The 24084-nt window shown below is 52.2% G+C and overlaps 5 protein-coding genes across 5 annotated transcripts; 3 read left to right on the top strand and 2 right to left on the bottom strand.

Annotated features, from left to right (window-relative positions):
- Window positions 1–440: 440 nt before the first annotated feature.
- BDP81DRAFT_413937 (vacuolar ATPase proteolipid subunit C) lies at window positions 441–1710 on the top strand. The gene is made up of 6 exons (XM_060589317.1): window positions 441–610; window positions 719–749; window positions 834–916; window positions 973–1088; window positions 1146–1316; window positions 1370–1710. The coding sequence occupies exons 1-6, from the start codon at window positions 560–562 to the stop codon at window positions 1410–1412; spliced, it is 495 nt and encodes a 164-aa protein (XP_060452032.1). The 5' UTR covers window positions 441–559; the 3' UTR covers window positions 1413–1710.
- A 2253-nt stretch (window positions 1711–3963) lies between these two features.
- BDP81DRAFT_13690 (uncharacterized protein) lies at window positions 3964–5202 on the bottom strand. Its single transcript, XM_060581794.1, has 3 exons — window positions 4948–5202; window positions 4254–4781; window positions 3964–4179 (listed from the first exon to the last, which is right to left on the bottom strand). Exons 1-3 carry the CDS (start codon window positions 5054–5056, stop codon window positions 4067–4069), a joined length of 750 nt encoding a protein of 249 aa, XP_060452031.1. The 5' UTR covers window positions 5057–5202; the 3' UTR covers window positions 3964–4066.
- Window positions 5203–9742: 4540 nt separating this feature from the next.
- Window positions 9743–12000, bottom strand: BDP81DRAFT_413930 (major facilitator superfamily transporter). The gene is made up of 4 exons (XM_060589316.1): window positions 10680–12000; window positions 10570–10628; window positions 10269–10516; window positions 9743–10198 (listed from the first exon to the last, which is right to left on the bottom strand). The coding sequence occupies exons 1-4, from the start codon at window positions 11733–11735 to the stop codon at window positions 9897–9899; spliced, it is 1665 nt and encodes a 554-aa protein (XP_060452030.1). The 5' UTR covers window positions 11736–12000; the 3' UTR covers window positions 9743–9896.
- A 231-nt stretch (window positions 12001–12231) lies between these two features.
- On the top strand, window positions 12232–20460 carry BDP81DRAFT_363806 (phosphatidylinositol 3). The gene is made up of 12 exons (XM_060586478.1): window positions 12232–12875; window positions 12928–13568; window positions 13621–13895; window positions 13948–14355; window positions 14418–14582; window positions 14641–14737; window positions 14789–15265; window positions 15324–15572; window positions 15622–16863; window positions 16912–17383; window positions 17438–17921; window positions 17969–20460. Exons 1-12 carry the CDS (start codon window positions 12287–12289, stop codon window positions 20196–20198), a joined length of 7329 nt encoding a protein of 2442 aa, XP_060452029.1. The 5' UTR covers window positions 12232–12286; the 3' UTR covers window positions 20199–20460.
- A 228-nt stretch (window positions 20461–20688) lies between these two features.
- BDP81DRAFT_401934 (uncharacterized protein) lies at window positions 20689–22770 on the top strand. Its single transcript, XM_060588830.1, has 6 exons — window positions 20689–20881; window positions 21086–21221; window positions 21327–21425; window positions 21485–21641; window positions 21695–22221; window positions 22274–22770. The coding sequence occupies exons 1-6, from the start codon at window positions 20863–20865 to the stop codon at window positions 22275–22277; spliced, it is 942 nt and encodes a 313-aa protein (XP_060452028.1). The 5' UTR covers window positions 20689–20862; the 3' UTR covers window positions 22278–22770.
- Window positions 22771–24084: the final 1314 nt, after the last annotated feature.

Below are 24084 nucleotides of genomic sequence, written 5' to 3'. Positions count from 1 at the left end.
ACAAAAGGTTGATTGTATTCATCGCGCCGAGGCACGTCCCGCCCCTCCTAGTTGGCTACAAGTGAAGAACGCAAAATGCGCCAAACCTGAGATAGAGCTGTGACCTGCAGTCGAAGGGGGTGGAAGTGAAAGTTGGCAAAGAAGCCCAGGGATTCCACTGCTCGGATGATGCGCCGCGATAAGGCTATGCATCGATAAGAGAATCCAGACCCCCGTCAGACACGGGCCACTTTCAGAACGCAGCTGCCCACTGCGCCGCACTCGAGCACCTTCTCCACTTCCTGCCAGCCCAGCCACATGCTCCCAGTCTCCAGATGCAACACCAGCCACAAGGCCGTTGAAATGGGGCTGGTGAATCGGGCCGGCATGGTGCCGTGTCACGGGTTCCTCAGCCTGCCCATAGTGCAGTCCTGATTGGGCCTCGTCACCGTCACCAAGCTCCAAGGTCCTGGATCCAGGAAGCCAACATCGCGGGATCCTCGACACGCATATCCCTCCCCCCTCTGTCGGCCATCAACACACATCCCCCGCATCGAGTCCGACCACGATTTTGCCCACCATGGCCGAAGACTCTGTCCTCGCCCCCAAGTTCGCGCCGTTCATCGGAATGGTAAGCTCTCGCCCCCCTCGACGCCCTGCTTGCTGCTTCCCGAGCAAGCAAGCTACGGATAGCTATGACATCTACCTGCGAGCTTGTGCTGACTTGTCTCCAATCTAGGCCGGCATTGCGGCTGCCATGATCTTCGGATGTACGTTCGCCTTCTAGGCCTAGCTATCCTTCACCCCGACGCGACGACAAACGGACAATGTACTAAACAAACTCTCCTCAATAGGCATCGGCGCCGCATACGGTACCGCCAAATCAGGAATCGGTATCGCTGGTGTCGGAACTTTTAGACCCGACCTCATCATGAAGGCATGCCATCCGAATGTTACACCCCTGTCGAAGAGTGCCTGCTAATACTGCCGCAGTGTCTGATTCCTGTCGTTATGTCCGGTATCATTGCTGTCTACTCTTTGGTTATTTCGGTCCTCATCGCCCAAGATTTGGTGCCTCCCGGTGCTGGAAGCAACTACAGTTTGTTCAAGTCAGTCACGACTTCCCACAAATCAACGACACGATCTTTATGCTGACACGGGAATAGCGGCTTTATGCATCTTGCCTGCGGTCTGTCCGTTGGCTTCACTGGCCTTGCGGCTGGCTACACAATCGGCATCGTTGGCGACAAGGGTGTGCGCTCATACATGGAGCAATCCCGCATCTTCGTCGGCATGGTCCTGATTCTTATTTTCGGCGAAGTCCTGGGTCTCTACGGGTATGTCACAACGCCATGGACGACCTCAAGTGCGTATTTGCTAACCAACACAGCCTCATTGTCGCTCTTATCCTGAACACCAAGTCCAAGGGATAATAACCTCCCGATTCCCCGAATAATTCAAACGGCGATAACTAACTACAACTTAACACCACCCTTCAACGAAACAAACTGTACATTAAGCCAGGAAACCGCCGGACGTCAGGTTGAAGAAACATCAAAAGAGAAGGTGTATGGGGTGGGGTGGTTTCTGGTCCAAACCAGCATATGGCACGGCGTTACAATAGGACCCTCGTGTAGATTTTATGTATGACGGGCTAGAAGAAGGTCTCGGGAGCTGTGGAAGGTATGATAGGCATCCGGGCTCAGTATCTTTGAAATTTTTCGAACGCAACCTGACTTCCATCAACTGTGATGAGTGATGAATGTGTGACAGATCAATTTGTGCCTGAACTTCGACTAGGTAGGTGTATGGAACTCGCTAACTTGGTGCTGATCAAGTAGCAATGCAGCTCGACATTATGATCAGGAAGAGGGAGGGATTCCCATTAGATCCTCGCCCCAAAGCTCTCCGGCGGGAAGGCATGTGCAATATCAATGCCACTTTCCCAGTAGAGGAAACCTTTGTGTATCACAAAGCTCTCGAGATCTAGTAGCAGTGTCGATTACGTATCCCAGTCTGAGTTATCATACTGACTCTAAACTTGTCCCTGCGGCTAGGATGGCAGGCTTGATAGTAGCCTCGACGTACATGACCTTTAAGTGAAATCTCCAACGAAAGTGCGCTTTAACCTCTGTTTCGTAAACTGACGGACCTTCCCAGCAGAGACCAAAAGTCGCGACAACGACAATAGTGAACATTAACAAACCAAGCCCATTCATTACCAGTGGCATCGCCTGCGACCCCTTCGTCTGGCCAGATGCCAGAAAACGCAGCTTACTTCCTCTACTCATTGTAACCGCCAAAAGCTCAATCCCACAAAAAAATTGACCAAACTAGCAAAAAAGAATTCACCCCCCCCGGTGGCGAACGGGGGCCACATCTCTGGGTGCACATGCTGGGATTCGAACTCGGAGCCTGTCGTCGAGTAGGCTGTGGGCGTAATTTGATTTTTGACCTTGAACCACTCCACCAGCCAGCCAGTTTTGACCTGACCCCCGACCTAGAGGGCGCCTGCTGGCTGGTGACGGGAATGGAGTTGGAGGGGTATATGAAGGGTGTGAGGCGTCTTTCGTGGTGTGTTGTGTTGTGATGGGATGAATGTACGGAAGGTACGTACACGTCATCGTGTTTTTTTTTTGGGGAAGGAAGGACCCAGAGGGTTGGTTGCCGGGGGGATTGGGATATATTTTCCGTGCGATTTTGTGTATTCAGCTGAGATATTCTGGTGTATGGGCCGGACGTAGAAGCTGATGAATCATTGTTCTGACCTGGATCCCGTTTAGTACTGAAAACAACTGCGACAAGGATCATATCTTGACCTACTTATTGACTAGATTGTGTTGAACTACCTTATTTACGCGTTACTTCAGTGTATATGGCTGCGGTTTGAATGATATGCTTAGATATATCCTCGTAAGCCCAGACGACTCGGAAGAACTTGCTCATATCCCACTCACTAGGCTTGCAGAAGTCTTAACATCTCATTATATTGGTAGGTTTGGACGAACTACAGTCTTTCATACGGAATACTGCACTTGTGAGGATGATGGACAGCGAGGAAGTACTCTGAGGAACACTTTGGGGTCACCACACTCTATTATCCCTCTACTTCCTTCCTGTCTTGAGTCGAATTGAGCCACCTAATCGAATTTAAGGGATTCACTAGCCCGATGGTATGGCAGCCTTTTCAGCTTGAGCTAGTTACTGGGCAGGTGACGTGAAGGAGCAAACCAGAAATGCAGGCATAGCTAGCGAACTAGCTAAGTACAGGGTGAGGTTGAAAGTTGGCACACAAGAGGCTCGATCCTGAAATGAGGAAGGAAAGGAAGAAAGGAGCGACTGTGATAGGCCACACGTGTATCTTCCTACAAAGCCATTTCAAGCTCACGCATTTAAACCAGCTGTTTGCTCGCAAGCACGTTAATTACTCCTGAGTAAGTGGACCATCTACTCATGAAGCCTCCATATTTCTCATTAGAGAATGATAGGGCGGATTTGTCAAAGTACGATGAGAAGGGCAAGACCAGAAGGCTACTATCACCTGATCACAAACGCCGAGACCCACATCATCACACACGAATGCTAAGTCACTCGTGGCACAGTTCCAGGAATGGATAAAATGTCTTCTTCAATTTGGTTTCACATACCCTTGACCCCAGGACTCTAGGCCCTATGTCCCTACTGTTGATTGGCAGAAACGTAATCAAGCTAGAGGTCTTGTCTTCGGCCTTACCGAGTCCGTTCTCGAAATGCACATGAAATCTAGATTCGAAATCTAGAATCGATGCCAAAAGTGTTGAAAAATTCCCCCAGAAATCCTCAAATGACACCAAGGGGAAGACAAATGTGTCCTGGCAGAAAAGAAAAGGCCCAAATGCCATGTCCAATGACCCATAAACAAAAAGACCCGAGTGGAAGAATCATCTCCTTTCTAGGAGGAATCATCGGCTTTCAATGCTCTATGCAGAGACGCCGATGGATGAATGATAAAAGAAAAAACGACTGACTCCTTTTCCTAATGCATGACGAACCCTTCGTTTTCAAGTCATGTCACATGCGCATCAATATCATGGTCGCGTCAAGCGATCTACCACAGACGTCCCGCAAGGCGGCGGGTCAGCTTCTTGCGCTGGGTCGGCGGGGGTTGGCGCAGGTTTCTCCAGCCGCTGCGATCGCGGTCTTCCCAAGTCTGCATTTGTGCTGTAGTCATAGAGGTTAGCCAGCCATACTTTTACTGGGCTTGAGCTTGAAGGTGGGCAAAGACCAAGACTTACCGAGAAAGCGGTTCCAACGGCGATCCTCGTCCCAGAGGATATCCTCGCCAGACTCGCGCGCAAGTCTCTCTCGGCGAGCACTCGCGGCGGCCTCCTCGCCGACCAAGTAAGGATCCTCGAGCGGCCGGAAATCGCGAGCTCTTTGGGCCGCCTCCTCCTCGGCCATTCGCTCAGACATAAAGCGGCGTAGGTGGGCAACGGGATCAGCACCTTGGTTCATGCGTCTTCGGGCGACGTTGTTCAGTGTCGGATTTGTGTGCACTGTTGACCACGTCGGGATGCGGAACTGATCGAGTCGCGGGGCGCTGGCCGCCACCGGGGGGATCGGGGGCAGACCGGTGGTTCGGTGGGGCTGAGGCGTCGAGTTCCCGGAGCGGCTCGGGGCCGGGACGGCAGGGAGCAGGGACGTTGGGTGTTGAGTGGAGCCGGTGGCCGTGCGGTTCACATTGTTGTTGTTGGCGGGCGGGGAGTAGGGAGGAATAGGCTCGGGATGCGGAGCGATCGAGTGGTAAGAGGGCGCGTCTGAGACTGTTGTTTGGTATTAGCTTGGCCATTCCCATTTCGAGGTATGTTTCGACATGTCTTTGTCGGTGAAGCTCAGGCGTGTCAGGCGCCAAAACAACCCCCTGTGCGGAAGCAACGAAGCTATCCCGACGTCCCACGAAACACGCGCTCGTGACAAGATATGACTTACAATAAGACGGTGCGGCTGAGCGGATCGAGGCCGTTTCAAAGTCATCGTGGCTCAGCGCATCATGGTGCGAGGGAAAGAAACGCGGGTGTTCGGCTACAGCAGCGGCCATATTGAGAGCAATTTCCTCGGTGGAATAGTGCGTAACGCGGTAGGCAAAACTTCCAGAGCTCAGGAGTAACCGGTCGAGGGTAAAGTGCGGAGAGTAGAAGGATAAATGTTGACCATCTGGTTGCGGAGGGGGATCCGGCCTTTCAAAATAACTGCGCAAGCGCAGCTTGAGGATCAACGTAGCAGGTAGATCAAGCAAAGATCCCTAGACAGGGTTATGTTGCTGTGCGACTCTGACTTGCGCAGAGGAAGATAGCAAGAATCCTGAGCAGGTTGGGAAACGAGCGTGTAGGATGTGTATGACGGCTTCCGAGACCCAAGTTCTAAGACAAGTAGGTCAGGGGAGAGGAATAATAAGTCGGTCACGCTCGAAGCGAGAGAGACAAGGTGGACGCTGCCCACGGATAAAGCAGCCCAGCGATGACTGCAGTCCAGTCCGAGCCGGCGGGAACTGGGATGCCTCTGCCCGAAAGGTGGGTGCCCTTGGTGCGTGGTGTGCGTGATGGAGGGGTGGGTGTGTGGAAGGTTGGAGCTTGGCGCAGCGGTAGCGTAGTTGTGAGCCTCTCGTGCGAATGTATCTTTGTGTAGACTGTATTCGTAGCGGCCTCAAGGGTCGGGAACTACTACCTTGTGCTTCCAGGTTGAACGAAGTAGGTGGTGCAGGACACGTGATAAGGGACTAGAACGATAACAGAAGCCCAGCCGGAAGCAGGGGACAGGATGGCTTCTTTACTGTGCAGCGTGTGGTGTCGAGGCCAGGCAAGGGAAGGCAGGACGATGCAGGTCAGATGTATCGTTTTCCTCTTTGAGATGCAGAGGGAGGGGTGAGGGGTCGAGGCAACAGAAGGGGAACGAGCAGACGAGGATGGATAGCATGCAGGTCGGGCGTGGATGGTCCCCTTATACTAGATCAGGATAGGGAGGTACAAACCAAATTCAAGAGAAAAAAGACCTGACGCGGTGCTTTCTCACCTAGATTCGTTGATAGACGAAGACGATGGAGACTCTCTCACACCGCGGAGGGGCTGAGGATAAGCAACGAGCAGGGCAGAAGAACGGAGAAGACTGGGAACAGCAACGACATCAGCCATGGCCTGAACGAGCTGGAGAGGCCGGAGCAGAAGTTGCTCTCCGAGGCGTCGTGTTCCTGGCGCAAACGTGTCGTCGCCGAGCATTGGCTGACGACGATGGGGCATCTGTCAGTTTAGCCAGGAAAGCATCCCGTTTGGGACTCTGGGGGCGTGGACAGAGTGGAGGAATAAATGGATATCGAGCGGCGTATTTGGGAGGCCATGGCTAGGAATAGGATTCCGATATGGTTCAGGCTGGCACAAGCTGGGCCAAAGTGGGAGGGAACGACAGGTACGGTGCATAAGCCTTCGTAAGTACAACGTCTCCGGCCTGTCACTGAAGGAAAAGACCGACTTTCGGGGATGGCGATGGGAGGGAACCGGCAAAGAAGCCGTAGACATGGGGCATTGCCCCAAGGTCTAAGTGGAGGCATATGCTGGAGATGATAGACGAATGCCCGCTTCAGGAGACCCAAAGGATAGGAATCTTAGAGAGAGGGAATTATTTCCAAGTGGAAACAAGACGAACACGAGAGGAAACAAGGTCCATTGTGCGTTCTGGCAAGTACCGACTAACAGTATTGAATATCTCTGGCCTGCCACGGTGGTATGGAGTGAATAGAATTGAGAAGTGAGAAGGCGTCAGTAAGTGCGGGGTTACTGACAGAAGGTCCACTTGAACCTTCCACTTCCATGTTCGTCTGGTTGTTTGACTGTGGGTGGCATGGGGCCGGTTTACATTCTGGCGGAAGCAAGCACACCCCAGTCCAGTCCAGGTCCAGCCCAGCGCCGTCTTTCCCGTCCTCTCAAAGCCTCAAAGCCCGTGGGAAAGTGCTCTAGTCTCCACCGGTTGCCGACGTCCCCCGAGACCGCCGAGAGGGGTAGCTTGTCGGTAAGCCCTGGTTGGTTGTTGCCGTCGTTGTGTTCTGCCGTGAGTTGCTGTCTTTCTTGGGGGTAGGTTGATTCTTGCTTTACGCACGGTTGCGTTGGCTGGTTATAGCCCGTGGGAATAAGACGATGGAAGCGTACCACCATGAGACCCCCCGGGTACTTGATTACGGATGTTTTGTTTCCTTCTTCGCGTTGCGGTTCCTCCCAGCCAGTCGATGGATTGATTGCGAGGTGCTTTTGGAAGTCTTGGCGGGGAAACACCGGTCTGCGGAGAGACTCCAATTTTGTGGAGATAGTCGACGTGCCTTCCATTTGTATTCCAGAGTACTCGGTACGTACTCTGTTGTCTCTATCGAAGAAGTAGCGATAGTCGGTGGTTGCAACTTCGGGTTAATCCACCACGCCAGCCATCTGGGAACAGGACAGGGATCGTGCAACGAGACCACGGCACATTCTTGATCTCAACACAATGAAGGGAACATCTTGAATAGAGGACAAACGAAACCACTAACACCAGTCAACATCAGAGCAGTCACAAGTTACAGCCAAGACAGAGCGGGAAGAGGCCGAATATTGGGGCTCTCTACATGGTAATCAAAATCATGCTTCGGGAACTAAACCTTGCCATCCCGCGATCACACCTTGACAGCATTCGAGTATGTGATGAGACAACGGCAGAATGAGGTGCTCTACCACGTACCTACACCGTACGCAGGAATCAGTTTGCCCAGCCTTGGGGACGACACGGATCCCCGCCGCTACCCCACCAAGGCGCCAACTTGAGCCAAATCCCCGATCTGAAAGGGCACAAGAAAGAAAGCCATCCACGGATTCCGTTATTCAGAGACGGACAACAGGATCCCTCGGCCCCCAACGACCAACATCACTCTGTCTCCCCAGCCCCGAACATGGTTAGGTTACGCAAACCAACCCGTATAAACGGCCCAGAACATACAGACGGGATCCAGGCGTGGGAGGTTGCGAGACAATCAAAACCTCAACATGTTACTAACTGGGGCTACGTGTAGCCCGCCAACCCACTATGACGACCAGACCTCACCTGGCAGCCCTACAGCTGTCATCCAAAACCTGCTTGCTTGCTACCGCCTACGAATACTCTGTACTCCTCTGTACACCCGCTTTGTTCACTGGCCGTTTTCCTCACTTCTCATCTCAGTCCTACCTTACGGAAATAACGTCCCCTGTTGCCGTCTCGACCCGTTCAACGACTGCACGCTATCTGCTTCGACTTGATCCCGACGACTGTGGGACTATATGATGCTGTCGTGCAGGACCAAGTGGGCATTTCGCGGGGAGCATGAGAAGGTTGGGACTTCCTGGAGGCGACCTTGACGACCACGGAGTTCTTCCAATCGCCGCAATATGACAAAGTAATGTTCCAAAGAAGACATGTGAAGCTGTATCCGTACCGTGGAGTCCAAACCGGTCGACAAATAAAAGCCTGGGCGCTCGACCACCGCAGCCACACCTATACAGTACGGGTAAGTGTTTCACTTGATGGTACATCAACAACACCGCCAGATGCAACCCCAATCCAGGTTTCTTGGAGATAGTGGCTTGAACACGGGCCTGGATGTGTGGCACATGAGCACATGACACAAGACCACTCTCACGCGACCACTTTGATCCTTATCAGAATCCCTTTGCAAATAGAGGCAGAGAAAAAGGGTCTGGAGCCGCCCGGCATGCTAGCATGTGCATGCACCCACGGAGGGTTTTCTCCAACTGATCGCCATTTTCCACTGAATGCCGCAAAGAGGGTGTGTGAGGTGAACGGTAATGAGTTTGCCTCTGCCTTAAGGGCCTAAGATGTGGAAACGAGACCGCCAGATCGACGTTGCCGCTGCGCAAGCTGCCAAGAACGAGAACCCGCCGGGGCTATCGAACTCAGATGTCTGCGGTAGGGTGTCGCATTAGCACCGCATTTCAACTACTTCGACTGTCCAATTTCATTCACAAATCCAAACCGGGCGGATTTGCGCGGCCCGCGAAATGATCGTCAGGAATAAACGTCCTGTCAAACTGCAGAAATTCCCACAGAATCTCCAAGTTTGCGGATGATCCCAGGCCGGGTCCAGTCCACGACAATGTCAGTATGCCGTCAAGAATCCCCAGTCTCAACGGAAGTAGAGGAAGTCGGCACGGGATCGACCCCGGATCCTCTAAGTTCCCATAGAATCGCGGGACCTTTGATATGAACCTGACACTCCTGAGCCTCTGAGGGTTATTTTGCCCAAGCCTTTTCGAAAACCCCCTTCCCAACCGTCGACGTAATATGACATCGTTGAAAGAAGTGATTGAAGTCGCGGACTGAGTGCTTGGCTCGGCCCTCAGCCAAGCCGTGGACCACGTACCGTTGATCTTGGCTTTTTGGAACAACTCATCACTTGCCAACTGCTGGTCAGCATGTTTAGTTCAAACATCAGTTGGGTTCAATCGTCTGGTTACTCCCAGAAACTCAAATCCCTCCACTGGGTCGACATCGGACTGATCGAAGTAATACTATTGCTCGGGTATTGATTGAAGCAGCAATTTTCGCAGCTTGTCATCGCACTGTTGCATACCTCCCTGATGTCGCTGCACTTCTAACTGATTATGAATGATGCCTACCGCATTCCTTCCCACTTTGCAGCCATTGTGTTCGGCGTACTAGGGCTGGGAGAGCAATTTAAGCCTTATTTGATATCAGCCTGATGACTGAAGTTGTATTGCACAAGTTGCTAATTTGAGCGATACTCTGTCCCAGACATGCATAGCCGTACTAGACGGCGGCAACGGCGGTGGCCCCCTCAAAACCTAAGCGTAGCCGTTTCCAAAGCGTTCTCACGCTACTTTAGGTATGTCTAACAGCAGCATCGTCTAGTCATCCTTCTTCCCAACCGTACCACCCTTTCGAAGCCCTCCGACCACAATGACGAGCACCGCAACCGTGGCGGCGAAGATGGTCCAGAATGCGGCGCGGTACCCTTCCATACGGGCCTCCCTTGCATCGTCGCGGACGACAGCCGAGTGCTCCGTCACGGAGGCTGCGATGGCTGCTGTTACGGCGAGACCGACCGCGTTGCCGATCTGTCCAATCTCGCTGAAGACGCCGCCGGCGAGGGATTGTACGTCTGCTGGGAAGGCGTCGGAGACGATTAGGTTCGAGACGGTGAAGAGGGCTGTTGGATAATTAGATAGGTATCTTGGGGATTCAAGCATGCCCGGAAGAAGGGAGAAGAGTCGACATACCATCTGCATTCACTGGCGAGAGTACCATGGCCCAGAATGGCGCAAACCAGTAATTTCCATCGAGGCTGACTGTGGCCATGAGGATTGGCGCCGCGGCTGTTATAACTGCAGATACGGCGCCTAGAGTCTGGACCTTTATCCGCGAGACGAGCCATGCTGCTGCTATGTTGACGAGAGTGCCCATGACGACATGAGGCAGGAACCGAAGGGAGCTTTGCAGTGCGGAGATGCCCTGGACTTTTTGGAAGCTGATGAGGATGTCAACATGAAAGATTCCTCGAGTTCGACAATTGGCACTTACTAAAGCATGATGAAATACTGGATCGCATTGAGAGAAGCCCAGCATAAAAAGATGGACACCTGGCGGTATGTCAGAGGTGTCTCGCGTCTACTTCTTGGATTTTCACTTACACAAATTGACGTGAAGGCAGCGTTTCGCCACAAACGATTCGGAATGAGCACCGGACGACCCCTTTTAGTCTGAAAATTCTTCCAAACGGGAAACGCGACCAGCAAGGCTACTGCTACGGCCAGGAGGGCGATGTTAGTAGGGTCAGCAATTTTTGTGTACGAAGAAGTAGTCATCGCCAGCACATAGAGCAGCAAACCTAGCGCAGCGCTCATAATGGCGGCTCCTATCCAGTCAATATCCTCCGCTAAGCGGCGCGTCCACTTCTTTTCAGACGGCTGGTGAATCGAGGGCAGGGACCATACAGCCGCGGTCGACAGAGCAAAGTTGATGATGGCCATCAGGTAATATGCCCAACGCCAGCCGATGGTATCGGTGAAGATGCCTCCCAAAACCAGACCGAGCGCGTACCCAAGCGGGAATCCAATCCCATTCATCGAGAACGCAACATTCCGCCACCCGCCCTTGGGAAACGTCTTTGTAATAAAAGCCATGGCCGTGGGCAGACATGCCGAGATGGAAATCCCAACGGCGGTGCGGAAGAGAATAATCTGGATCCCCGTCCTGGAAAGGCCGACGGCGACGGTGAAGACGACGCAGAGGTAGCTGCCCGTCAGCCACATGAGCTTGGCGCCCACGACGTCGGCGACGGCGCCAAAGATGAGGAGGAGGCAACCGGCGGCGAGGTTGTAGACGGCGGCGGGCCAGAGGATGAGGCTCTCGTCGAGGCCGACGTCTTGGGCTATGCGCGGGAGGGCGGCGATGAGGATGCCGGAGCCCATTGTGTTTAGGAAGTTTATGCCGGCGAGGGTGATGATTACGGTGATGCTTTTTGCTATGGAGACGTTGCGGGAGGGTGAACCTCGGGGGGGTTCTGGTTCTGTTGCTGTTGGGATTCCATCATTTGGAGGGGATTTGGGCTTTTGCGATGAGGTGCTTTGCTTTGATGTGCTTGCTGGGGATTTTAAAGGGTGCATCTCCATGGTGGAAGACGGATTGTTTGGAGCACCCTGTATGAGGAGGGCCTCTGGTATTGCTTCCCTGAGGACGGTGTTCATGATCAAAGGCAGAGGTAGTATAGTATATGAGCCTGAGAGTAACGGATAGAGGACTAGTCGATGATTAATTGTATTTGTAGCAAGTCATGAACGGTGTAAGCAGCAAGTTGGGCGGACGACAGCAAGCAACCAAGGTCCCTTATCCAGGGGACAGCTTGTTGCATTTGAATCACGTTATTATTGCAAGCAGGAGACATGATACCGAACGAGCTACCCGAAGCCGAACTTGGCGGTAAATGCGCAAGTTGGCGCGCATAATGTCATCAGCTTATTCCGTTCGGCGACGAGGATGAACGGTCACCCTGAAGTTGAAGGCATCTAGAGATGTCGACTTCTTGGTGGTCAGTGCACGAGCCATCCGCACTTACATAAGCAAACTTAATTGAACATGTGACCTCGCGCCTGGTTCAGCGCGCATCCGATAGATGGCCCACCCCCGCAGGCGCGTCAAGCTCTGGACATTCGTCCTAAGGGTGTTGATCCTTCACGCAGCGGACGACTGCGACTTGCACCAGATTAACGTCCTCCGGTCGTACGAGGAGGACGAAGCCATGGCTGCAGATTATAATGGCAGGCCGGCTGCCGCTGCCGCTCCCAACGCGCCGCCTCCCTCCACGCTCGCCGCACAATTAGTCGAGAACATTTCGGCTTCGACAAAGTCCACGCGATCCGACGAAAATGCCGAGCTGAAGAGGCTGTTTGCCGTAATCGAAAAGGTCAAAAACAAGCCCGAACTACTGGAGACTCTCGAACAGAGAACAAACCACAATCATATGCTCATCTATGTCTACGCCCGCGTTGTCCTCGAAGGGATCAAGCTTGACGATCCGTTTGCCGACCGAAACCACCTGCGAAACGAGGCGCTGAAGGCGATAAACTTCTTGAAGGTCACAATCGAGGAGACCCCGAATGTCTTGAACCATACTACAGATGGAAAACAATTTGTTTTCCGCGGGGAGGAGCCTCTTTGGATTTGGGTCTTCCCCAAGATCCTTCGGTTACTAGGCCACTCTCGCTGCCTCGAGTTGATGGGAGACTTTGAGGGGTTCTTCCAATTTGTGATCCTCGTAGTGATTCGTACGGGATCCATGTGGAAACTTCTTCCGTCTATGTTGCTATACTTGCGTGAGACCAGCAAGGGTAAGTTTCGGACCCAGATGCATTTTCGAGATGAAGCCTCTGACTCCCGCAGCTCTCTTAACACACTTGCAAGAAATGGCGCCGAGTTCAACTGGGAAAGACGCTACTGTACACATGACGTTACCTTCGGATGGTACACTGGAGCTCTTGTTAGGAAAGCCTGGCACCATCTTTGTTCAACAGACCACATATACCATCCAACATGTCTCTCAGTGCATACATCAAGCAACCACGTTGACCTCGGCCTTGGCGCACCCGTCAATTTCTAAAACTCCGAGTCTCGTGTCGCGACCAACATTGTCTCAGTTGACACCTTGGCTGCTTGATTCTTTGCTTTCCCTTCGTGCTATGCAGAACACATGGCAGGCGATTGTGCCAAGTCCTCGAGCCGACTTGCTCAATATTGCTCTGAACCTGCTCCCAGACAAGCCACGCCCTGGTAACAAATCGTTCGACTCAAAGAAGGCATATGCTGTGCTGGCAGTGCTTTGCGCTGAGCTCGCTGCACATCCCGAAGAAATTCAGGGGACGAATGAGTCGAGCGTGGCAGCGAGAAAGACGGTCTCGCTGGCGCTCATCCGGCTAGCGCATGCATCGCTTGTAGATCGAGAAGTCGGCAGACTAGCAGCACCGAAGATTGTGTGTCCTTTGGAGTACGAGGTTCCTTCACTCGTCGAAGCCCCTGATTTCATAGTACGTTAAATGGACATGATGCTACGCCGAGCCTCGACTAATATACCTCCAGCGTTCCATTCAAGTTCTGAAGCAAGCATCCGGATCCATCGCACCAACAAGCCTCGACTCCGAAACACAGCCCGCTTCTTTCATTGACACCGACTTGCGTCAGGCAGTGGAAGACCTTGGTTTAGAGAATCTTGGCACGGACGACGCAGAACCCGCTTCAAAGCGCCTAAAGGCGTCTTCAGATGCTCCTGAACTGCGAGCGCTGATTTCTCGCATCTATGCGGTCTGTCAAGTGAATGAGACTGAAGAAACCGGAGGGCTGGAACATGTTTTCTTGTATGTGTCTTCCGTCTCTATGTGTTTCACACGTTAGCTCACATGTTGTCAGAAACCATTACAACAACCTCGGCGAAGACAACCAATGTCGAGCTATCGACCTTGTATCCCGCATATGCTGTGCAGTGGATATGACAGCAACTGTTGACGGCGATGTACGCATCGGCAAACGCAAAAGCGTGGGATGCGCATTCTGCGATCAGAAACCTGGGAGCTCTGAGAGACTCAACGCGACCACAGTCGAAGAAAAAAGAGAGGCTCAATCCATTTTTACAAAGCTTATTCATCTACCCAACTTCAAGGAGTCGAAGCGCCCGAGGATCGTCGCGATGATCTCTGCTAGACGAATCATCAATCACGCCGATGTCACGGAACTCATCGACCTCGAAACCTCTCCTCTGGGTCAGTGGTGTCTACAAAGCTTACATAGCTCTATCAGAGAGCTTAGGATTGCTTCTGGGTACGTTCTACTTCAAGCCAAAGATTCACCTCTGGCAAATAACAGCACCTGACTGATTGCAGACGCGCTCTTCCTCTATTCCTGAAAGACAGCAATTTGGAGGCGCTTGACTCGACTGTGATTATTCGCAATCGAAAGAATGCGCTCAGTCTGCTCAAAGCTGCTTTCGAGAAGGACGCAGTCATATTTCATGAAAGCGGAATCCTGGCCTGGGGTCAACTCGGACGGTAAGTACATGCAGCTTGAGTTGAAACCTGCTTACATGCGGTACGCTAACGACATCAGAGTCGTGACTGGAGACGAGCTCAACCTCGTTCTGCACAAGCTGCTTGAATACCTGGGTAGTATCAACAGTCTGATCGCATCATGTGCCTTCAACGAGGTAGAGCTCCTATGCGTTAACGCAATAGACAATGGCTGACGTGCTCCCTAGATTCTCAACCTAGCAGCCGCCCTGAGCACTACACCACGTCGTCTATTTGAACCATTCTGGAGGAACCTTGCATATTTCGCTGTTAAGGACATGCAAGCTCGACCGCAGATTTGCCGCGCGATTGCCGACCTGTTGCAGATATCTGTCACCGAATTTCTCCTGCTAATCCAGACCCACGCATTGCCCTGGCTGGTATTAATGAAAAAGAAGGAGGTGATTCAGAAAATCGCCGAGGCGCGAGGGGAAAGGGACATATGGGTCCCCATCCTGGACGCAGCCAATGCTGGCCCCATTATTGCGTTGTTGCTTATCCAAGATGTCCGCAATATCGAGCAGTTCGTTATGTCCAGGCTTGTTGAGGTGTCCTCTCACCTGGAGACGTTTACGTTGGTTGAGCTCGTGCAATCCGAAGTTTGTTCCATCGCCCTGGAGCTTTTCAAGGCTGCCGGGGAAGCGGATGAAACACGGAAGCCCCGCGTGAGTATACTATCTTCGCACTCAGTACTTTGCTACTTCGCCTGCTGACTCGTCCTAGATAATCGAGGCATTGGCATCCTTCTGTTCGATGATGATGATCGCAAACAAAGAGTCAAAGTCAAAGAAGGGGAACGTTATTGGGAAGTATCTACAGTCGTACATTCTTGGTCTCATGGCTCGCCTTGCGGATGTTATCAATGACATGACACTTGTATTCCCTCCAGCCGAAGAACAGAGGCGCTGCATACGTGCCTTGGAGGAGATGATCAGACATTGCAAAGGCTACGTTCGGATTGCACGCCCACAGGTGAGTAATTATTGGCTCTTGTAGGTGCTCTTCGTATTGACTTTCCTAGATTGCCGCATGCCTGCTGTCATCCCTGGCTCAGGATGATCTCAGAGAAGCCGCATTCTCTTGCTGGACGGCTCTGCTTACATGTCTCGACCCTGAAGACGTTGAGGTCTTGATTGAGACTACGTTCTTCGTTATCAGTCACTACTGGCTGCTCTTTAGTGATTTCTCTCGACACATGGCTAAAAACATGATCAGGAAGTTGATCACGGACTTCAGTGACAGCCTAAATGAATACATCACCAAGCTACCTTCCTTGGGTCATATAACGGAGTTGGCAGACATCGAAGCAGAACTCAATGCGGCGCGTCCAGTCCTTGACAACAGGAAGGCGTTTGTTCTATTTGCTGAGCGCACGGCTCACGAGAACTCGGGTGTCGTTTTACTGGCACTGACAGAACTCGAGACCTACCTTAGGCAGAGCGGTGGCTTCCTCCAGACTTCAGCCATCAGTCAACAGCCTGACCCGGTCGTACCCATGTTGCTCCGAGCCTTGCTAGACTGTGGAGCAAAATATAGTGCTATGCACCAGCTTGACATTGCCAGTCTTTGCACTCAGTGCATTGGCCTAGTGGGCTGCCTCGATTCTAATAGAGTCGAGGCGCCACGAGAGCAGAAGTCAATGGTCATTTTGAGCAACTTTGAGAGTGCAGACGAGACGACCGACTTCGTGTTGTTCATCTTCGAACAGATTCTCGTCAAGGCTTTCCTGTCCACGACAGACACTAAACTTCAAGGTTTCCTTTCTTTTGCTATGCAAGAACTGCTCGACCGGGTGGATATCAAGGCCGCGTTGGCTATGAAAGGAACCGGAATGCGGAATGGCGGTGACATCTACAGAAAATGGTTGGCATTATCGGAGAGTGATCGGACGGTGTTGTCACCTTTCCTTACCTCCCGATACATCCTGACACCCATGAACGTGGTTCCAGTAGAGTATCCCATCTTCCGCCCAGGAAAGCCCTACGGAAACTGGATGCGTTCATTCAGCATGGATCTCTTGGGCAAGGGGCAAAACGGGCACGCGGATCTCATTTTCGAGCCGCTGTGTCGCACCATTAAGGTAAAGGACTTGGCTGTTGCCGAGTTCCTGCTGCCATATCTAGTGCTTCATGTCATTCTAGGTCACCGGAGCACGCGAAAGGACCGAGATAATGTCATTGGAGAGCTCGTTGGCATCCTCCAGCACCAACCCGACGAGAACGCGCCATATTCGGAACGAGAAGACATGAAGCTGTACTGCGAGGTGAGTAAGATTTCGTGCGATATTGGCTACATTCACTAATCAAAGCAGGCTGTTTTCAGAGCTCTCGACTACGCGAGTAGATGGCTCCAAGAAAAGGACGCAAGACGGAAGAATGACGATGACCTGCCCGCGATAGCACTTGTTCAGGAATTGCTGAATACTATCCCGCCAGTGCTCATCTCCCAACGTGCGATGGATTGTAGAGAGTACCCGCGAGCGCTCTTCCACCTTGAGCAGCATGCCCAGCAGATGGAAGTTGAGAACAGCGACCCAAGGCAGAAAACCCTACTGCTTGAGCAGCTGCAGGATATTTATACTCAGATTGACGAACCTGACGGACTGGAAGGGATTTCCGCTCACCTGCACGTCTTGGATATCAACCAGCAGATTCTCAGCCACAAGAAGGCAGGCAGGTACACTGCAGCCCAAACTTGGTACGAAATCAAATTGGCCGAAGAGCCAGACAATGTTGATGTGCAAATTGATCTGCTCAATTGTCTGAAACAATCCGGCCAACACGGTAAGAGCAGAAGTTACCAAGCTACGGGTCACGTACAAAGGCTAACACGATTAGATGTACTGCTCAATTATGTTGAAGGTATGCGAACAGAACCTTCAACGGAGAACAGGATTGTGCCATACGCAGTTGAAGCAGCATGGGCTACAAGGAGGTGGGATACTTTGAATAAGTACACCAGCCGATTCCATGGCAGTCCTCTGGAGGATTTCAACGTCAGCATCGCCAAATTGTTCAACGCTTTGCAGCAGAGGGGGGGCGGCAGCGATACATTTCCTGAAATGCTGCAAAGTATGAGAGAAAAAGTCGCCTCCGCCATGACACACGCGGCAACGTCATCTTTGCAGGCCTGCCACGACCTAAGACTCAGGTGTCATGTACTTACTGACCTCGAGATTATTGCCGGAACTCAAGTTTCGGAGGGCGATGCACATCAAGAGGTGCTAAAAATGCTCAACCGTCGCCTTGAGGTTCTTGGGGCGTACGTAGGCGATAAGCAGTATCTTTTGGGTATTCGCAGAGCCGCCATGGAGCTTTCGCGGTATGTGTAGCGTTGCCGTCAAGCAAACCTGAGCTAACACTTCACAGGCCCAAGTTTTCGGATCTTGACATATCTTCGTTGTGGCTCTCTAGCGCTCGGTTAGCCAGAAAAGCCAACTCAACCCACCAGTCGTTTAATGCCGTGCTACATGCTTCCCAACTTGGCGACGGAGCTGCGGTCATTGATAATGCCCGCCTTCTGTGGAAAGATGGCCACACGCGCAAGGCCATCCAAGTCTTGCAGGGCGCCATTGAATCAAATAATTTCATGACGCAGACCAACAGTTCCTCCTCTGTCCGTGGGATGGATGCTCAGCAAAGGCAGTTGACCGCCAGAGCTCAACTGATGCTCGCCAAATGGCTGGATGCTGCCGGCCAGACAAACCATCATACTCTGCGTGAGAAATATCAACAACCTCCTCTGACAGCCAGCACTTGGGAAAAGGGCCACTACTACCTGGGGCGTTACTACAAGAAAGTGCTGGAATCTGAGAAGACGCTCAAGGCAGACGATCAAACCGACCCCTGCATCCAGGGCGAGTATACCAGACTCGTCGTTGAAAATTACCTTCGGTCTCTGAACTACGGCACCAAATACATCTACCAGACCATGCCAAGAATTCTTACATTGTGGCTTGAGTTCGGAGCGCAGGTTGACAAGGCCCCCGAAGGCAAAGTTTCACTGTCTCGTGAGCTCCATAGGAGGCGAACGGATCAGTTGAACCTCCTTCACCGGTTCCTCGACAAATCCATAGCCCGACTGCCGGCCTACATATTCTACACGGCACTTCCACAAGTTGTAGCAAGAATTGCTCATCAAAACAAAGATGTCTATGAGCGGTTGATGCAGATAGTCATCAAGGTCGTGCAATCCCACCCTCGGCAAGCTCTTTGGAGTTTGTTTGGAATCATGACAACGAGACAAGCCTCAGAACGTCGGGTCAGGGGTCAACAGATCTTGCAGGCGCTGAGGGGAGTCACCAGGAAGGTTGAGGGGAGCAGCTATGACCTCAGCAAGCTCTTAAGGATGGGTGAGAAGCTTGCAGAACAACTCCTATTGGCTTGTAACAACGGCGATTTCCAAAGCAACAGGACGACCGTGGCCAGCATCACGCGCGATCTGAATTTCAACCACAAGTGCACGCCTTGCCCTCTGGTGGTGCCTATCGAGTCATGTCTGGCGGCTGCCTTGCCGACACTGACTGACAATGTCAAGAATCACAAGGCTTTCTCGCGAGACGTTATTACCATCGACTCCTTCCTGGACGAGGTACTGGTTCTGGGATCCTTGGCCAAGCCACGACGACTGACCGCACGCGGAACGGACGGAAAGAGCTACATGCTTATGATCAAACCGAAGGACGATCTACGCACCGACCAGCGTCTGATGGAATTTAACAGTATGATCAATAGATCGCTGAAGAGGGATCCCGAGGCCAGCAGACGTCAGTTGTACATCAAGACATATGCCGTCGTGCCTCTGAACGAGGAGTGCGGTATCATCGAATGGGTTGATGGCTTGAAGACACTGCGCGAGATTCTTCTGGATCAGTATAAATCCCGCCAGGTACACCCCGACTACAACCAGATCAAGCGGATGATGGCTGAGGCGGTGACGGGACCGAACAATATCAAGATGTTCACAGAAGGCGTCTTGGGGACGTTCCCGCCCGTGCTACAGCATTGGTTCGTCCAGCGTTTCCCTCACCCTTCGACTTGGTTCTCCGCAAGGCTCAAGTACACCCGTTCCTGCGCCGTTATGTCGATGGTCGGCACCATCCTCGGACTCGGCGACCGACACGGCGAGAACGTTCTGTTGGAGCGCGACAACGGCGGCATCTTCCACGTGGACTTCAACTGCCTCTTCGACAAGGGCCTGACGTTTGCGCAGCCAGAGAGGGTGCCGTTCCGCCTGACGCACAACATGGTGGCGGCGATGGGCATTTACGGATACGAGGGTCCCTTCAGGCACTGCAGCGAGCTGACGTTGGGGATTCTGCGGCAACAGGAGGAGACGCTGATGACGATTCTTGAGGCGTTCATTTACGATCCCACGCTGGATCTGCAGAAGGAGAAGAAGACGAGCCGTCGGCAGGATGGGGCTCCTAGGATGCAGCCGCAGCTTGTCGTTGACAGCATCAAGCGCAAGGTTAAGGGGCTGATGGGGCAGGACACGATCCCGTTGGGCGTGGAGGGCCAGGTGGAGGAATTGATCAAGCAAGCTGCTGATCCAAGGAACCTCGCGGCTATGTATATCGGGTGGTGCCCATTCTTGTAAGTTTGGGTCTTTGGGGAAAATTCTATGAGGAGATATCATGATGGGCTAGGGATGGCGTCGAGGGACGACCAGAGGTATGAATAAGGGGTTTGGGAGCGGACATTGGTGTTGGCGGTGGTGCAACGGGTGTATACGGTAGTATGAGTGGCTTTTCTCGTACATGTAATTATTGCATTTCCAATCAAAACTTAGAGAAGCTGTCCCTCAAACACTTCTCTATCTTGATTTTCTACGAGAGACATCTCTTCGTTGTGTAGGTGTGTTGTCTTCATAAATGAAATAAGTCGCTTGCATTCCATTCGGTCGTCTTATCGGCCACCACGTGTTCGGACGTTGGGAAGCTCTCCAGAGTTCGGGGCCGCTGCCTGGCAGCGATTAGGCTCCCGCGCAGGGGTTTAGGGGATAGAGACACTGAAGCTCAGGAGCTTTGGGCAGCTAAAATGGGACCGGGAGACAGAAGACGAGAGAAATTGTCACTGCCACCTTCCGGGCAACCAGCAACGCTCCCAACTCTTTCCTTTTCCCGTCTTGAGGTGCTTCTTCCAAATTCTGTCATTACAACACCTCCCTCCAGTTTCTTCTTCTCTCAGACACCCTCATTGTTTTCCCTTTCTTCGAGAAGGCCGTTTCCCACAGTCAATCGCTCATCAAAGATATTTTCAAGATGCCTGACCACCGCATTGGTAAGTTTTCAATTTTCTGTGATCTCGACGTTCGATTTGGCAGCTTGTCTGGAGCTACGGTCGCGTCTGGCGAATACCCGGCGACGCGTCCAAATTTCGACCTCACGTCATAGGCGACCGAAATTCCAATCTCAAACGTCCACTTCAAGCTCGCCCAACACCAGCATATATACGCATGCTAATACTCACTTTTCCTCAATGCAGAGGTGTCACCCAACAACCGCGCCGGATGCTCCGATGGCGTGTGCAAGAAGGCCGCGGCCAAATGCTTGAAGGGTTCCCTTCGCTTCGGCACATGGACCAAGATTATGGATCATGAGTCCTTCAAGTGGAAGCATTGGTATGTTGACCCCTTTTTCTCCCTCCGCCACAATCCACTTCCCCATTCGCCACGTTTTACTCTCATCCCGGCCAGATAACGACATACTAACATTATATGTTCAAGGGGATGTGTTTCTGGAGAGGTGATGAAGCATGTCCGGGAAGTTTGTGAAAAGAACGGACAGTTCGACTTTGACGCCTTTGACGGTTATGCTGAGTTGATGTCAGTTTAGTTCCCTTCCTCTCTCACCACTGGAACATGATGTTAACACGCAAGTCCAGCGACCACCCCGACCTTCAGCGGAAGATTCGTAAGGCCATAGAGCAGGGTCACATTGCCGATAAGGACTTCAATGGTGATCCCTGGATGAACAAGCTCGGCCAGCGCGGCATTCGCGGCAAGAAGCCCAAGGGCTGGGATGATGATGAGGAGGAAGATGTTCGTCTCCCCGCTGTGCTTGTCCAGATTTACATACTGACGCCTGAACACAGGAGGAAGAGGCCCCCGCCAAAGGCAAGAAGCGCGGTCGCAAGGCCGCCGATGACGAGGAAGAGGAGAAGCCTAAAGCCAAGCGCACCAAGAAGGCCGCCGTCAAGCCTGAAGTCAAGGATGAGGACGAGGAGGAAGAGAAGCCCAAGCCAAAGGCCAAGCGCGGCAAGGCCGCCGTCAAGGCCGAGGTCAAGGATGAGGAAGCCAGCGAGGAAGAGGCGCCCAAGCCGAAGCGTGGTGCTCGTAAGTCCGCCGTCAAGAAGGAAGAATCGGATGCCGAGGAGGAGGCCCCCAAGCCTAAGCGTGGTCCCGCCAAGAAGGCCGCTGCGGCGAAGGTTAAGGTCGAGGAGAGCGAGGAGGGGGTCTCTGCTGCCGAGCCCGCGCCAGAGATGACTCCCAAGTCTGAGGAAGAGGAGGAGGAGAAACCCGCGCTTAAGAGAGCCAAGGCGGCGCCCAAGGGTCGGAAGAAGGCTGCTCCAGCTGCTGAGGCGGAGAAGCCCAAGTCGACGCGGGCCAGCCGTTCCCGCAAGTGAGTCTCTGGGAGAAGCCCGCGTATCGAAATGTAATGCTAACCTTGCTAGGTAAATCTTGCTCATGCTAAGGGCAGACCTGGGCCATTCTCCCAAGTCACCTTGTATCAGAAGCTGTCTGCATAGATATGTCGAACTGCTGTGGACTCGATCGCCAGCAGATGTCTTACTTCCCGTCTTGTCGTTTCAAAGTTTCTTCTTTCGACTTCATACCCTACTGATGAGGCTAAACCCATACCCTACCCGCCTGAAAGCGAGGGTGCTGTACATTACTCCAATTTGCTTTGTCTTGTGTCGTCAAAAAAGTTGTTGAGGGTCTGAAAAGCAGTCTTCATGATGATGTGGAAAGCCCAGGCCTATCGGTGTCACATAGGCGTCGATGAATAAGATGTTGTATATTGCAATCGCCTCCCTCTATAGCTAGGTGTCCTGTGACTATTCCTTAAGTGGCTCTCTGACCGGGCCCCGGCTTTTGGAATTGGCCAAAGCCAGTAGAGGGTGATTTCGAAAGAGACTCGATTAGAAGCACATAAAACAGCAGCATGCCGCCATGAAGTCACCGACGAAGCACTTTGCAGCACACTTATCAGAGAGTGCCCCTTGGAGGCCTTCTTCAATTAAACCTAGAAGACAAATTTGACATGGTGCGGCAGTGCAGAATAATATGGAAGCCAAGACTCGTCTTTAGTGTCGCTTGGAAAGGGTCTGCGCTTGAGAGGAAATAAGGCCCTTCTGGCTGGACACTGCCTCTGTCGAACGCAAGCCACGGTCTTTGACTAGCTAATCTAACGGCTTGTGTTTAGGTGGTGGTCTCGAGCAAGGCTCTGCGAGAGGAGATTACCATCACGTTAAAAGATCGGGCGAAGAGAATGCTCCCATGGAAGAAGTTGATTCTCCTTATCTAGATGAAAAGGCAAGCTAGGCGTCAGCGAGGCTGTATAGAGAGGATAGTAAGTAGGTAAGAAGCCTAGTCCACAGTCCTCGCTATGATATAAAAAGACATCTTCCCTGTCTTCTCTGTCGAGACTAAGTAGCAAGCAACGTGTGTTGGATGTGATTGTGCCAGCATGTGTCTTGCTCCGTGCAGATTTCTCGCAGAGTCTACCGCGCGAAGTTGTACATTAACGAGGCTAGTAATAAAATGAATTACTTCAATCGGCAGAAGCTAAGTGTCTTCGACGTCTCACTGTTCACTACTCCCATCCCGTCTATTCACTTTTGAATACTCAACTAGAGCAAGTCGGAGATTTACGAAGAATTTGCTTTTATTTCTGAGGCTATGTTTTTAGGATTCTAAAGGTTGCCAGTACCAGACTTTCAAAGAGGGCGGTGAGACACTTGTTGAGAGACTTGAGGAGATTTTCGACTCCTTCAAGCACCTTCTCTTTCTCGCCTCATTGCCTTTGTGGATTGTTCTGTATGACACTGCAGCGTTGTGTACTAGGTCCGCTCTGCGCCTTGGCAGTTGAATGGTACTTCCCGGCGATTGTCATGCTTCCTTCTTCGAATTCGATGGCCTGTAGCTATAAAAGGTCGAGCAGTTTTGGATCTGGGTGATTCCCGCACCCCAGGCTGAATGGGAATGCGTAGTGTATCTCGATAATACCGAACCAGGCATCAAATATTCTCGAAGCGCTGTATGCTAGTCTGTTCTCTAAGCCTAGGGATTCACGTCCCCTAATGTTCGTAAGTATATTTTGGATATCTCATCGTCCACTAGTTATTACCCTCTACTTCACTTCTGAATACCCAGCAGGAGGCATGTTGAGGTGTAGGGCGGAGTGCTAGGCAGCTAGGTGACTTGGAGCGCTCGAGCGAGCTTAGACTAGGCTGTTTTCTGCTCCTGGGCGATGACCTTCTAC

The sequence above is a fragment of the Colletotrichum phormii genome (genome assembly GCF_030913505.1).
Source record: "Colletotrichum phormii strain CBS 102054 chromosome Unknown BDP81scaffold_1, whole genome shotgun sequence".
In the NCBI taxonomy this organism is placed as follows: Eukaryota; Fungi; Ascomycota; class Sordariomycetes; order Glomerellales; family Glomerellaceae; genus Colletotrichum; species Colletotrichum phormii.
This window is presented reverse-complemented; position numbering and strand designations above follow the sequence as displayed.